Genomic DNA, 13,381 nt, shown 5'->3' with positions numbered 1-13,381 from the left:
CATGGAAATCCACCTTCATGTATTGAAGGCCACCTCTCTGAGCTGTTAGAAGAGGGAGAAACACTGTCCTGGGACTGTACAGCAGGACCTCCTGTGTTTCTGTCCTAAAAACCTCAGAAAGAAGTAATTTCTTCAACATTTAAAGATCAATTGTTTTTTGACAGCTGAAATAAGAACACCCTGTCCAAAAAACCCAGGTCATGCTTCAGGCAATTAAAAACTCAAATCATAATGCTTAGGTTTTTCCCAGAGCCCAAATGAAGTAGAGAGAGATTAATACTTTTACCAATATATGTTTACAAATGCATTTTCACATGCAACTAAAAATAGTGTTATAAAACTCAAGTAAAAAGTACCTAAAGACCTTAAACTACATTTAATAAAATTAGATTGGAGGAAAGGCCTCTAGATCTTTGAGATTAATGAGTCAATCCTAATATTAAAAGCATGTGTTGATAGATATTTTCCAAGCCTTTCATAATTCTTGTTATTCTTCTGCAGACTTGGTCCAAGTTTCCTCAGTAATTGCAGCTTTGCAATTCCATAAAACAATCATTTCTGAGAAAACAATGCTCTAGGAGTATTACATTTTCTTTAGATATAGAAGCAAAACAGTTACTCTTCATTTTCCACAACCATTTCTGTGACCATAAAAAGGCCTAACAGGTAATACATTTCAAATTAGGCTATATCAGATGATGGTTGCTGTGGCTACTTATTCATACATGGAAAAGCAAGATTACAAAGTATTCGAGTTAAAATCTCACTTTTGCCAAGAAAAATAAAATAATTACATCTTTCACCCTCTATGAAGCACTTCCATTATCACAAAGATATTAAAGTTGCCTTTTTTTTGCAATAGTATCATGTTGTGGATTCATTTTGTTTGTGATTCAACACAGCTCCCAGAGCTTTCATTTGCTTCATTATTACCAACCCAGCTATCCCCCCGTCCTGTATGCAGATGTTTTACTGCTCTCCTAAACATAATACTCCAGAGCTGGCTTGTAATTCATCATTCTTCAATACAGTATTTCATCCTGATCCAGTCCTTCAAATTGCTGGACACCACTGCTGTAAAGATGCTGAGCACAAATGGGTGCTGTCTAAATCATTTGAATCAGTATTAGAAAATGCCCTAGACCACAGAAAAAGCCTATGGGACTCACTGATGGACTAAACCAGTGCTAGGCAGGTTTTTCAACATTATGGTGGTTGTATTCAGATTATCTTATTCCCTTTTTTTAATGAGTAGAATCAGATGGGACACAATCAAAAACCAGACTAAAGAGAAGATACGTCACAGCTACTATTTCATTGCTGTCTATTGCCTGGTAAAATGACAAATGATAGAACTGATTTGTTTTATTATTACTGGCAAATAAATTTGAGTCATTATCCTCCAGGAATTTAAAAAAAAAAAAGTTTTAGCAAATTAATAGCTCAGACAGAATTTTTCCTGAGTATTAAAGATAAAATCATTATACACTGCCAGAAGAGCATGCTTTAAATAAATTAGCTATTTGGTCTTATTTTTCCCCACTCCATTTGTGATCTACCATTCTCAAAAATAACTATATCAAAACATATTATAATTTACTTTCATAATTTGTTAACTGGATTACACCTCTTATCTCTGACCTTGCTCTTCTCCAATTCGTCCAGTTTCATTAGAGATGCAGTTGCAATTAGAAACAAGAACAGACAAGGCTTATAGAGGAAACTCCTTTGTACATTAGAAAGATGACAAAGAAATCCAACAAAGAGTAATAGAGGTGCATCACTAGTTTGAGAAAAGGTGAAGTAAATTGAGGCAGAGAACACCTTAAGAAAAGGATGGCTTCCTACATTTCAATCACTGATGAAGTCAAACAAATAAAGCTTGAACATTTTTCTAATAAATCCATCAACTGCCTTCAGCAATATCTGAGACTTGGAACTGTTATATTGAAAACTAAGCTTCACTGTAGGAATATCAGGTTTCTTTGTTTGTTTTTTTTTTAATATACAAAAGCTATTTTCATGAATAAGTAAATAAATATATTACCTTGGCAAACTGTGCATTTATCCATTTTGTGAAAGTTTTCTTTTGAACATCTTCCCGTTCATCTGCCAGAGAAAAGGAAAGTACTTCATTAGAATTATTCTACAAAATAATACCATATTATTGATTAATGTTTCAGTTTTCGTTTACTGTAAATTACTAATAATACTTCAAACACAGGCAGGAATTTTTTTTTAATCTATTCTTTTAAAATTGTATCAACACATTCTGAAGGTCCTACAGGTCCCCTTCATAAGCAGGGTTTATATCCCTAGTTCAACTGACCTACCCTGTGGTTTCTTTTCTCCTGGAAAAGAACATATTGCAGTAGGATCTGAAACACCCCATTCTAATTTTTAATTTCATATAGCTATAAAAATCCCCAAACATGTCATCTGATGGTTTTGGCATCAGAAAACTCTTAAACAGTAGAAAAGTACTTGAAATAACATTATATGTGCCTCCTCAAATTGCTTGAGGAAGTGAACCCTTCTGAAACCCAACAATAGTTCTCCATTGGCAGCCCCTGATGTACCTTATGCCTTTTTTAACTTGCAGCTATTTACCTGTCACAAATTGTTATCTATTTTTCCTCCAGTGGAAAAGGAAAAAAACCAAAAACAAACCCACACATATATTTGTTCAGCCACACATGAAATTCTTTCTCAATTCTTTAATATGAAATCTTTGAAGAGGGAGATTATTTACTTTAGGCCTTGAGTTCTCTAAGTTATAAGTACAATCTTGATACTGAATGGAACTGGACAAACAAAGGTAAAATTCTGATGTATTTTATATAGGTTGAAAGAGAAAAGTTATTTCAGACTACAATTTGTAAGCATTTCCTCAAAAAGATCTATTATGCATCATCCCTGAAATATAAAGGACAGATTTCTTTGCTTGGCAAAATAAAATCAACCTCAACTAGAATTGAAGGGCATATGTGGAAAAAGGGTGCAGAATGCTTATACTAAAATAAAGTTCATCCAATGCAGCCTTTTGGTTTGCAGTAAAATTCTCCACACTTCTTAAATAAAAAGGGATATTAAATTATCTTCTGAAATATATAACAATTAATAACATTAATGGATTCAGCTAAAATTGAGTGGCAGGTATAGACAAGCTAGAAGAGAAATGCATGGCAATATTAATGTACTTTGCTTTCCCTCCCTCCAACTGTCCAAAGACCCAAGACAAGACAAATCTTTTTGATACAAATGTATCTTTTGTTCTTAAAACCTCAATATCATTTTAAACATACCTTTACAACCAGAATGTTTTCCAGTTTCAAAGATACAATATACTCATTAAAAAATACTAGTTTGCAAAGTTACTATAGCATTATAAAGAAGTATTGCATACTTGAAGGAGCATACTCTGAGTTCAGATGATCTTGAGCAAAAAAAAAAAAAAATAGACAACACAATAGTACAAGTAGAAACCTCTGTCACTAATATATATGAGTATTTGCTACAATAAACTTTCAAGAATTCTATCGCTATCTATCCCAAATAACGCTTTCAGCTTCAGCTTTTGGCTGAAAGTAATACTTGAATAGTTAAGAGACTCATCTAAAAGCAACAGCATGTGAAGGAGATGCATGCTATTGGTAATACATGATGCTAAAGCTGTTAAAAATTTTATTTTTCCCCACAAGCAACACTTCTTTCTGTGTTGACTGTAAGTTGTTTATTATATGAGTTTTGTTTCATTCCAGCCTCATGCAGTACACAGAAGATGAGACAAGAAAGATACATTTTGTTGGTAGAAGATAAATATTCAATCTGATGTTATATTACAAACTTCTTCAGCAACTTCATATAAAATATTACACATAAATAGCAGCTTCTGTTTAATCATCTCTGCTAAAACTGCCAAATGCAAATGGGTTTGAAGAATAATGTGGCATTTAGCAAGGGGAAGGAAAAAGAGAAAAAATCACCTTTTTCAAACTGTTCAAACAAGAATATGTGATATATTGCAGGGAAAAGGAAAGAGACAAAAATACCTCCTTAAACTGTTCAAACTTCTGCTTTTCCACCGCAGGCAGCTGCAATAGCATATTGAATAGCAGAGTGGGTTGTTTGTTTTAGGGCTTTTTGTTTGTTTGTTTTCCCATAAAGATATATGCAAGTTTAACTGCTAGTCACCAATTATTCATGTCCACTGTGCTAATAAAACCCAGGGTCTCCTGAGAAAAATAAGAGTCAACCCCACAACCTGAATGTTTGAAACTTCGTCAAAGTCCAGGCAATGCTCTACTACATTGTAAACACAAACCTGTTCCGCTGCTGTTACCTTTACACAGAGATCATTGCAAGCACTTTCATCTCTAGGTGCTTGCTCTGACAAGTTTATACCACAACAATTTGTTAGTGACAGCCTCCTAACCTAAAAACGAATCAATCTTTTGGTTATGCATGGCATGATTTCCCCATTGTAAACACGATTTTTACAAAGAGATGTTCTCTTAGCCCAGATTTATGGATTGAATGCTCCATGTGGAAGCTGAATGACATTTATCTAGGTGCTGCAGAAACATGCCAAGAGCACTCCTCTGCCACTTTCATAATGCTGTGTTTATAAGAGATCCTTCAGCAATGAGCCAGTGAATGTCCTTGGAGGTGCTTTTACTGTGAGACAAGAATAATCAAATGGCCAGGCCAGGTAATTCCTTCACCTGTTCAAAGAGTAATATGCTATGTTTATTTCTTTTCTTTCAAGCTGAAAGAATTGCAGAATAGTGTTCTGTCTTCAGGTTAGATTTAAACAGTGCATGGATCCTGAATTCCTTTATTGCAATAACAATGGAATCCCTTCCCACAGCAAAAATGCTTTTCTCAAATTGATGGTCTTTGAACAGAATAGGCTTAACCTCATTTTCTGTAGGTTATCAACTCAGAAAATAAATGCTCTGAGGTCTACAAAACCCTTCCAGAAAAAGAGATATTGAGCAGTAAAATTCACCTGATTTTCCTGCCCTAGAGCCTCTAGTACCACTGAACAGATCTTGTTTTAACTGCAATGCATTCAGAGATGTGTTCTGATGAGCACCCAGCTTTGAAACTGTGAATGCAAACTTCTCAGATTAGTTAACTGCACATTTGACTTTTGAAGTATTAGTCCAGCTTAGGCCTCGTAATAAATTATGACCCAGAGATAAAGTGCAGTATTAATGAAGCTAATCATCTGACAAAGGACAGTTCTGACACTTAATCAGGCAGCAAGGCTAATAGAGACAAGTGGCACACTGAAGGATGCTTAGGAACAATCATGATTCAACAGAACAAAGATGCTATTAATAATGGCAATTGGTCACCATACAACTTTCCTAATATACTTAACAGCTCACGTTTGCAACCTACCACTCCAATGTAATTCCCATCTGTCTTCTACAAGAAAACTCCCAACATTATGTTGTCATCTCTTAGTAAACTACACCTTTTACTACTCTTATTTTTCCACACCACTCTACCCCCTCAAATGCTACCAAACATATTAAATAAAAAATAGTAGCAGGAAAAGAAAATGAGATACCAGTATACTCTAGATACTATTCTGAAAGTATACAGAATTGTTAACAAATCACTAAAAAAAAATACTTTTAAAAAATTTGATCCGGAAAATACCAAGAAGATTGCAAAATGAACCAAGGTTCTGAAACATACACTATGTATCTCACTACATCATTCCATTTATATAATAAAAGCCACTTCCTCACAGAAAACATGTATCAGGGAGAAGGAAATTTGCACTTTGTTGCATCCTTCCCTTTTTTTCTAGAAGATCTTTAACCTCTCAACTCTTGACACACCTGAATAAATATTTCTTTCACTAACTCACAGAATGGCTGAGGCTGTAAGGCAGCTCTAGACATCATCTGGTCCAAGTGCCCCTATCTAGAAAGGCCACCTAGAATGGATTTTACAGGACCCTGTTGAGTGTGGGTTGTTTTTTTTTTTTTATTATCTCCAAGGATGGAGACTCCACAGTGCCTCTTACTGCTGCCACATGAAGACTGCATCCTTCAGCCTTCCACAGATCTGGGTTGTGTTTTCCAATGCAAGTGGCTTAGAAAATTCTTCTCTAGAGTAAGTAACTCCAATTTCTACAATCAGAAGACATTCAACAAAATGGTACTGGTACATGAGGAGTATGGGAAATTATCCATCTCTTCAGATTCTAAACTTCAATTTTAAACAAACAAACAAAAAAAATCACTGTCATTGTCATGTCAATGAAGATGTGACATTTGTAGAGTGTTTGAATCACTTAGAGACAGGCAATGATAGGAGGCTTAGTTGTGGGATAGATTCTATGCAGCCTTCAGTAAGCAATTCCATCACAGGTGCAGGAACACAAATGGAGAAGAAGACATTTTATCCTGTTATCCAGTATTTCCCTGACATAGGTAAACAATAATTGAATAGTTATGTTTTATCTAGAACCAGAACCTATGAGCAATAAAGGAATAAAAGAAAAAAGAAAAAAAGAAAAAGGAAGAAAAGAAAGAAAAGAATCCCCATATACTGGTGAAAACTTTGAAACAATGGTGTTGAGGCAGGTGTCAATTCCCTCATTCATGGCAGCTGCAGGTTCATTGGAACACTGCACTTTAGAGAAGAAAACCATCAAAATTGCTATTTGATTTTCCAGCAGCAAAACAATGCAGCCTGAGAAAAGGTCAGGATTTTCTTCAGTGAGTGGGAGTGAGTACCAGCAATGGTGGGAGTACTAGGAACAAAAGAGGCCACAGATAGTCACATTATTGATACTCTGGCTCCATCGACTCACTATTCTTAGAGATTTTCAGTACATTGTGACAATAGTCTGCCAGTAACTACAGCTGCTGAGAAATGTTCCCTTCCCATTCTTGCTTATCTGAGGGGGGAAGAAGAAATCAATGCCACACAATGACAGAATGATATTTGAGTGGACTAGCTTTGATTTTTAGTCGTTGAGGTCATCCAAGACACTCACAAGCTGACAGGAAATACAATAGGCTGCTTTGACAGACAGACAAAGAATTTAAGTCTATTGCTCATGTAAGGCAATACAGAACATGCAATTCTTTGTACATTTTCTATAAATACACTGATGAGCAGTGTGTTGACTTAATCTGAATATTGTTAAAACTCCCTGTTCCCTGTGCTACCCTCTTGAGACTTTACTGTGGAACCAGAGTCAAATCACCATAATCAAACCATCTCAGGCTTTTCAAAACACTGATGAACCTATTCAAATGCTCAGCAGAAATGGAACACTGAAAGCCCTCGTTAATATAGATTTAAAGAAAAAAAAAGTACAACTAAACGCCATGAAAAATAGAATACTAAAATTTTCTGAGAAAGGTTTGCTAAGAGTCAAGGTAAATTTAGGAAATGAAAAGGTGTATTGCTAAGAAAAAAAACTTTGCTCCCCCTGTTTCCTTCAACTAGAGGAACTCAGAGAGAGGGATGCTATTTACTGATCAGAAGACAAAAAGAGGATATCTGCAAGACCCAACCTACAAGATTTCTACTGACAGATTGGTGTAGCAGATTGAACTACTGAACTACCTTGCCTAGACTGAATGTCAGGCTGAGGAAACCTTTTATTTTTCTCATTTCATAATGTTAGTTGGAATTGTTCTCTCATTATCAATGTTTTAGGGAAACTGCTTCCTGACTTTTCCTATTTTTTTAATTCTTTAAGACACTGCAAGTGTTTATATTAGGTCTCACTCTTCAACTCTAACTAATTAGCTATTTAGAGAAAAACTACTTAGTGCTTTTGAGGACCAGTATGGATGTCATGTAAAAAAGGAGCAGGAACAACACAAAGGATAAAGAACATGACAGACTGCCAGTATGGAACAGAAGGAAAGATTAAAAAAGGAAAGAAAAAAAAAAGAAAAACAACAAGGACAGCAAAAAGAACAAGAACAACAAAAAGAAAAATGATGAAGGGGCGAGGGGAAGACAGAAGGGGAATTAAACACATTTACCCTGGCTTGTGGGGGAAAAAAGGGAAAAAGACATTTGGAAAAAAGGAAGGGATGGGGAAAAGCAGAGATAAACACTTCCCTTCTGGAAAGAAAAAAAGGATATCTGGTAGATAGAAGATCATATGCAGGAAAGCAGTAAATCTGAACAAAAGAACTACTGAAGCATGTGTAGCTTAAGCAAAAAGATTTGACTAGCATCCCAAAGTACCAGAATAATGCAAACAAGCAACATATGACTCCAAAAACAATAATGGGCAGCTGTCAAATGTACACATAGATCTATGTTTTAGCAAATTCATGTAATTTGTTCATGTTTGTTAACCGCCCCCCTGCCCTTCTTCCCTTCCACCATTTCTCAACCCTTTTCTCTAAATAAATTGTAGCATATGGAGCTCCCAAGACAAAAGCAGGATCAAAATTCCTATGAAATTCAAAAAGAAAAGAAACAGAATGTCAGCTCACATTTCCAGAACATTTTAAGTATACACAACATGGGGTGTTCAGCTCCAGTTCATACACTTGTAATTCTATTCCCAGCTGTTGACCTAGTCCTCCTCTGGTCCACCACAGACAAATACCCTTTGGGAACTGATCCTACTTCTCCATGTCCATGGATTTGACCTGAGGACCTCTAACAAAACACTTGAGTGTCAGGACATCTGCCTCAAGTGCTGGTGACCCACCCCTGCCTTACCCTTTCAAGGATAAGGACTTGTAGGACTTCTGAACCACTTCTGAACTCTGCCAAAAATAATCTGTTCTAGTTATTAACAGCTTTGTAAACACAAGCTTAACTGGTTTTGTCTACTGGGGCTTTTTATTATGTTCTAACCAGCAATTACTTTGGATCCAGTAAATTTTTCCCAAAGGGAAAGCACTAGTAAAATGCAACCTAAAAAAGCCCCAGTGCTTCAATACATCAGATTTCTCTGCACAAGATAAATAACTGCTCAAACTTAAAAAACTCACCTATCTCTACCTGAGAAGCTGGTGATTCAAAAAGAGTTCAGTTTATGCCTTATCTTTACATAGAAATATATAATTACTCATTTGGATATTCACTTGTGTATAAGTAGTGTTTACTCTTTTATCTATTTTTCAATGTCATATAGATATATTGACAAATGAAAAGAATTCTTGTTAACATTTCTGTAGAAGTCCATGCTATTTTAGCATCATACCATTGTTATGACAGTATTTTCTGAATACTACAGAACACATATTATACTTTTAGATGAGGTAATGGATTTGTCTTCACTTAAACCTCCATGCTAGTTAGAAGGGCAGTATCAGCTGAAACTACTGCTGCTTTCTGAAACTTGCAGAAGATTGTTTGATTTAATTGCATTATCAACTTTTTTGCAGTCAGATGCCAATGAGATCATGTTGCCAGTACATCCAAGTACCTTGAAAAAATACCAATGATGATTTAAAAACTTTTTTGGTTTGTGGTTTGTTTGTTTGTTGGTTTTTGTTAAGCTTTGGAGTTATTTGGGTTTTTTGTTTGGCAGGTTGGTTTGGGTTTTTGGGTGGTTTTTGTTTGTTGTTGTTGAAAGCAACAAAATTCACTTGCAGCATAAGTCTTAGTGCTGCAAAGTGGACTAAATTAATGGGGAAGGATACTGGTAATACCAAAACGTGGATGTAAAGTCGAAGTTGGTCAATACCAACTTCACCTTGTCAAATGAGTATATATGGGGAAAATACTTAATATTTCTTGATGGATTCATTTGAACAGGACATTTTTTTCTTGTTTACAGATTAGGGAAGCAGAAGTTAAATGCTGCTAATGCATCATGTGACATTATATAAAAGTAACAGAAACACTTTTTGCCACATGGATTTACTACTACTGTTATTATTGCTATATATAAAATGTATTGCAACTCCACAGCCCAAAACTGCAATTTTTACCACAGCTGCTGAGAGATATGTTGCTCCTTTCATCTTACAAAAACAGCCAATAATTTGTAAGGTTGATTAGCAGGAATCACAGTGTGCTCGGAGTGAGGAGGCAATGTTTGCTGCCCAGGCCCCTTGCTGGTTGTTGGGCTAATTGGAACAAAAGAACCTGACTGACATTTTAGAAAAAAAAGAAATCATATAACTTCTTTTAAAGAGTGACTGGACCTGGTAAACAGATTAAATACATCCTGACTGTAGTAACACTGGTTTCAGAGTTTCTTATTTATAACCCATTTTTATTCTTTCCCGGAGAAAATGGGAATTATTGACTGAAGCCAGAGAGAATCAGTATCAACCCTTTTTCTCCCCTCTGAGCTCATGGGTGTTCCCAGACTCTGCTCAGGAAGGAGAGTACATTAGGACAGATGGACAGGCTCAGCTGTGGCTGGCAGCAGCCATCCCTCTGCGAGCCCTATTGAACAGCCAGCAGCAGAAAATCCTCCTGTGTTAGACACTAATAAAACTGGTTTGTGTGCTCTGCACCCTCAGTGACAACCTGTAATAAGCATTGTTACTCCTGTACACCAAGGATAGGAGAATTGCTGAAACTAACTCAAAGTGAAAGCAAGCACTCTCACCTCAGCTGCTGTTTAACCAGCCAGCTCAAAGAGAACCCAGCACTACAAATGTCCCTGTCACCACTGTGGGAAAAGTTACAGGCCAGGAACGAGCAGCACTGGCAGCTCCTGTATTTCAGCAGTCATCAAAAAACCAAAAGAATAAAAAAAACCCAAACCACACAACCAAAAAAACAACAAAGAACACCCAACAAAAAAACCATCCCCGATAATAAGAAAACTGTTCTGAAAAAACTTTAAACAGCTCTAGATTTATGGATTTCACCAGAGGAGTTCCATGCACTGGGAGGAGAAAAACCGTGATAAAGGAGCTGTGGCCAACACTGAAGTTGGTTTGCCAGGACAGAGGGGTGTAAGTTCTTGGGGTTTTTGTTTGTGTTTTTTAAACCTTGGAAGAGAGGTCAGTATTTAGCTGATCAGCAGGATGTCTCAGAATAAGCTGTGACAGAGGCACTGCATAGGAAGTATTACTAGAACAGATATTAATTACAAGAAATAAAAAAGTCAAGGTTATATAACTAGATAAAATTACCCACAATTTTCATATTTATAACCTTTATGAAACTACACAGGTATTTTTGTTTTGTTCATAAAAAAAAAAGCACATAAATGCTTATGGTTAGACTGTGTCCTTACTTAGCTGGAGATTTTTACCATCTGGGTTACTATTTTTGTTCAGAATGAGCAATAGAGGACAGGAGACTAAGGACAGTAATGTTAACTCATGAGCCAGCCAGAGCAGAACACATCTAAAACAGGAAATAGGACCCCACAAACTTTCTGAATTATAGATTTTCAGCTAAAAACAAATGAAGCTGAAAGAAGCATCAGGATTTAAAACAGGTAATCAGAGTCTAAAGCATGACTTTAGTATCTAGTGCTTCACACAACCTTCTGATGTGAAAATGAAATTGCTGTTCTGTTTTCAGCAAATGCCACCTAGTGATGCATAGTTGCAAAGCTTTGAACTGCTTTGATTTTAATGTATATTGTCCCAGATTTTCTGATTTGCTCCTATGGGAAAAAAAAAAAAAAAAACAACAGGCAAATGCTTCACATGGTCACAGACTCTCAGAATTCATGTCACTCACATGCAGAACACAGTGGAGGATGGGTTAACCACGTGTGAGGGACCAACATTTGTTACAGTTTGTATTAAAATATTCATGGCAAACAACCATACTAAGTACGCTGTGGTAGCTAGCACTGTTCTATAATATTTCAAGTTCTTTTTTTGTTCCTCTGTCAAAAGCAGTTAGAGAACAGGCTGCTCTAGTCTGCTTGACTGACTGCTGTCTACTTTATTTCATCTGACCCAATTAGTGTCTGAGTTAATTAGGAGGAGCTGCCACTGGGACATCAGAGAATGTATCAGAGAAATTTGCAATCAATGAGACCAAGGTGTTAATATGCAATTGTTTACAATACACACACCCTGTTCTTAGGGTGGATATATGTCATTATAAAGCTGACAGCATCAACTAGTCCACAGCTAGAATTCATTTTCTTATATAACATTTGAGAACTTTGAAAGAAAAGAACACATGCCTGTAAGAACAGCTGTGTAAATTAAAGGTAACTGAACTGTGTTCTCCACTCCTGCTTCACCTCACCTGAAGTCGACAAAGTAATGATGAATGTATTTAAACTATAGTTGTGATTTATTTAATTCTGAAAGAATTATTGCAGATTTCATGTTGTCAAGTATCTTGGCATCCTTTCACCACTCCCAAGCATCCTCCACTTTCCAAGGGTAGAAAAGAAAAGAAAGGACAGTCAAAGAGTAATGCCCCTGTTGATAGTTATAATTGTGGGGGGAAGGCAATAGAATAGGATTTAATTCCCCTATACCCTTTCCCCTTTTGCAGCTACTTTGTTCTGTTTCTAGTGGTTCAATTGTATTAGTGACTGAAGGATCTTCAATTTTGAAAAATACACATATTATGATCTGAGTGTTTGGCATACTGAACACAATTGTCCAGTGTTACCCCATATTTGGAAAAACTCCAACTGTACAGGTGAAGGCTAATACAAACCAGATATAAGTCTAAATACCAGCATTTCACAGAAAATCTGGATTACAAAGAATACTAAATGTGTATCCCCTACACCCTGTAAGGGCAAACATTCCTGAAAAGAAAAAGAGAGTAACTGAATTTCTAGACAGCTTTATTGCAGACTGTTCTTCCTTCAGTTTCTTTCTGAGGCTTCTACTTTTCATTTAACAGCTTTATTTGGAAAGTGACTGCTCAGTTCTCACACAAACATCCAAATTGGAAGAATAAGGGAAGTGTTTGTCTCTTTTACCTCTAAGGTGGTGAAAAATGAGTGCACAATAGAAATGAGTTTTAGACTTCATCACAAAGATGGTGACAACTGTTACAAAGATTATGCATTTTTTAGAATTTTTAAGACAAAATGTGATAAAGTTAGAATTCAGCAATCTGCCCAAAGCCACCAATAGTTTAAACTGTGTTTTACCCATCAACCAGCGGGGAAAAAAGCTATCTTTATAGAGAACAGGCAGTATAAGCTGTAGAAATCACATTGCTGAAGACAAGAGAAGCATTTAAGGTGAGGTTCCACCCTTGTCTGTCAGATCACACAGCAGCATTGGCTTCTGGTGCAGTCTGTGTCTCACTGGGAGGGGGCAGCCTGGGACACACAGAGGAAATTGCAGGATGTGCTCCTGAAGCACCCAGGCATTGGTCCTGCTCAGGAACATTTTATTATCTATGGTAACACTAAAACAACATACTTTTTTATGTGTTGTTAAACATATGTTTACCACTTTGCTTAAGGTTCTCA

General features: G+C 36.3%; 1 protein-coding gene across 9 annotated transcripts in view; it reads right to left on the bottom strand.

Annotated features, from left to right (window-relative positions):
• The window catches only part of DMD (dystrophin), a 1,148,686-nt gene that overhangs the window by 869,515 nt on the left and 265,790 nt on the right, over nt 1–13,381 (bottom strand). For all 9 annotated transcript variants that reach the window (XM_071430346.1, XM_071430344.1, XM_071430345.1 and 6 more), the window contains exon 2: nt 2,048–2,109. Coding sequence is in view for 2 of the 9 variants with exons in the window: in XM_071430339.1 (XP_071286440.1) it covers nt 2,048–2,109 (62 nt within the window). In the remaining 7 variants the exon portion in view is untranslated. The remainder of the gene's footprint in view (nt 1–2,047; nt 2,110–13,381) is intronic.

This window comes from Agelaius tricolor, unplaced genomic scaffold (genome assembly GCF_023055355.1).
Source record: "Agelaius tricolor isolate 1412-34295 unplaced genomic scaffold, bAgeTri1.0.p SCAF_7, whole genome shotgun sequence".
Taxonomy (NCBI): domain Eukaryota; kingdom Metazoa; phylum Chordata; class Aves; order Passeriformes; family Icteridae; genus Agelaius; species Agelaius tricolor.
This window is presented reverse-complemented; position numbering and strand designations above follow the sequence as displayed.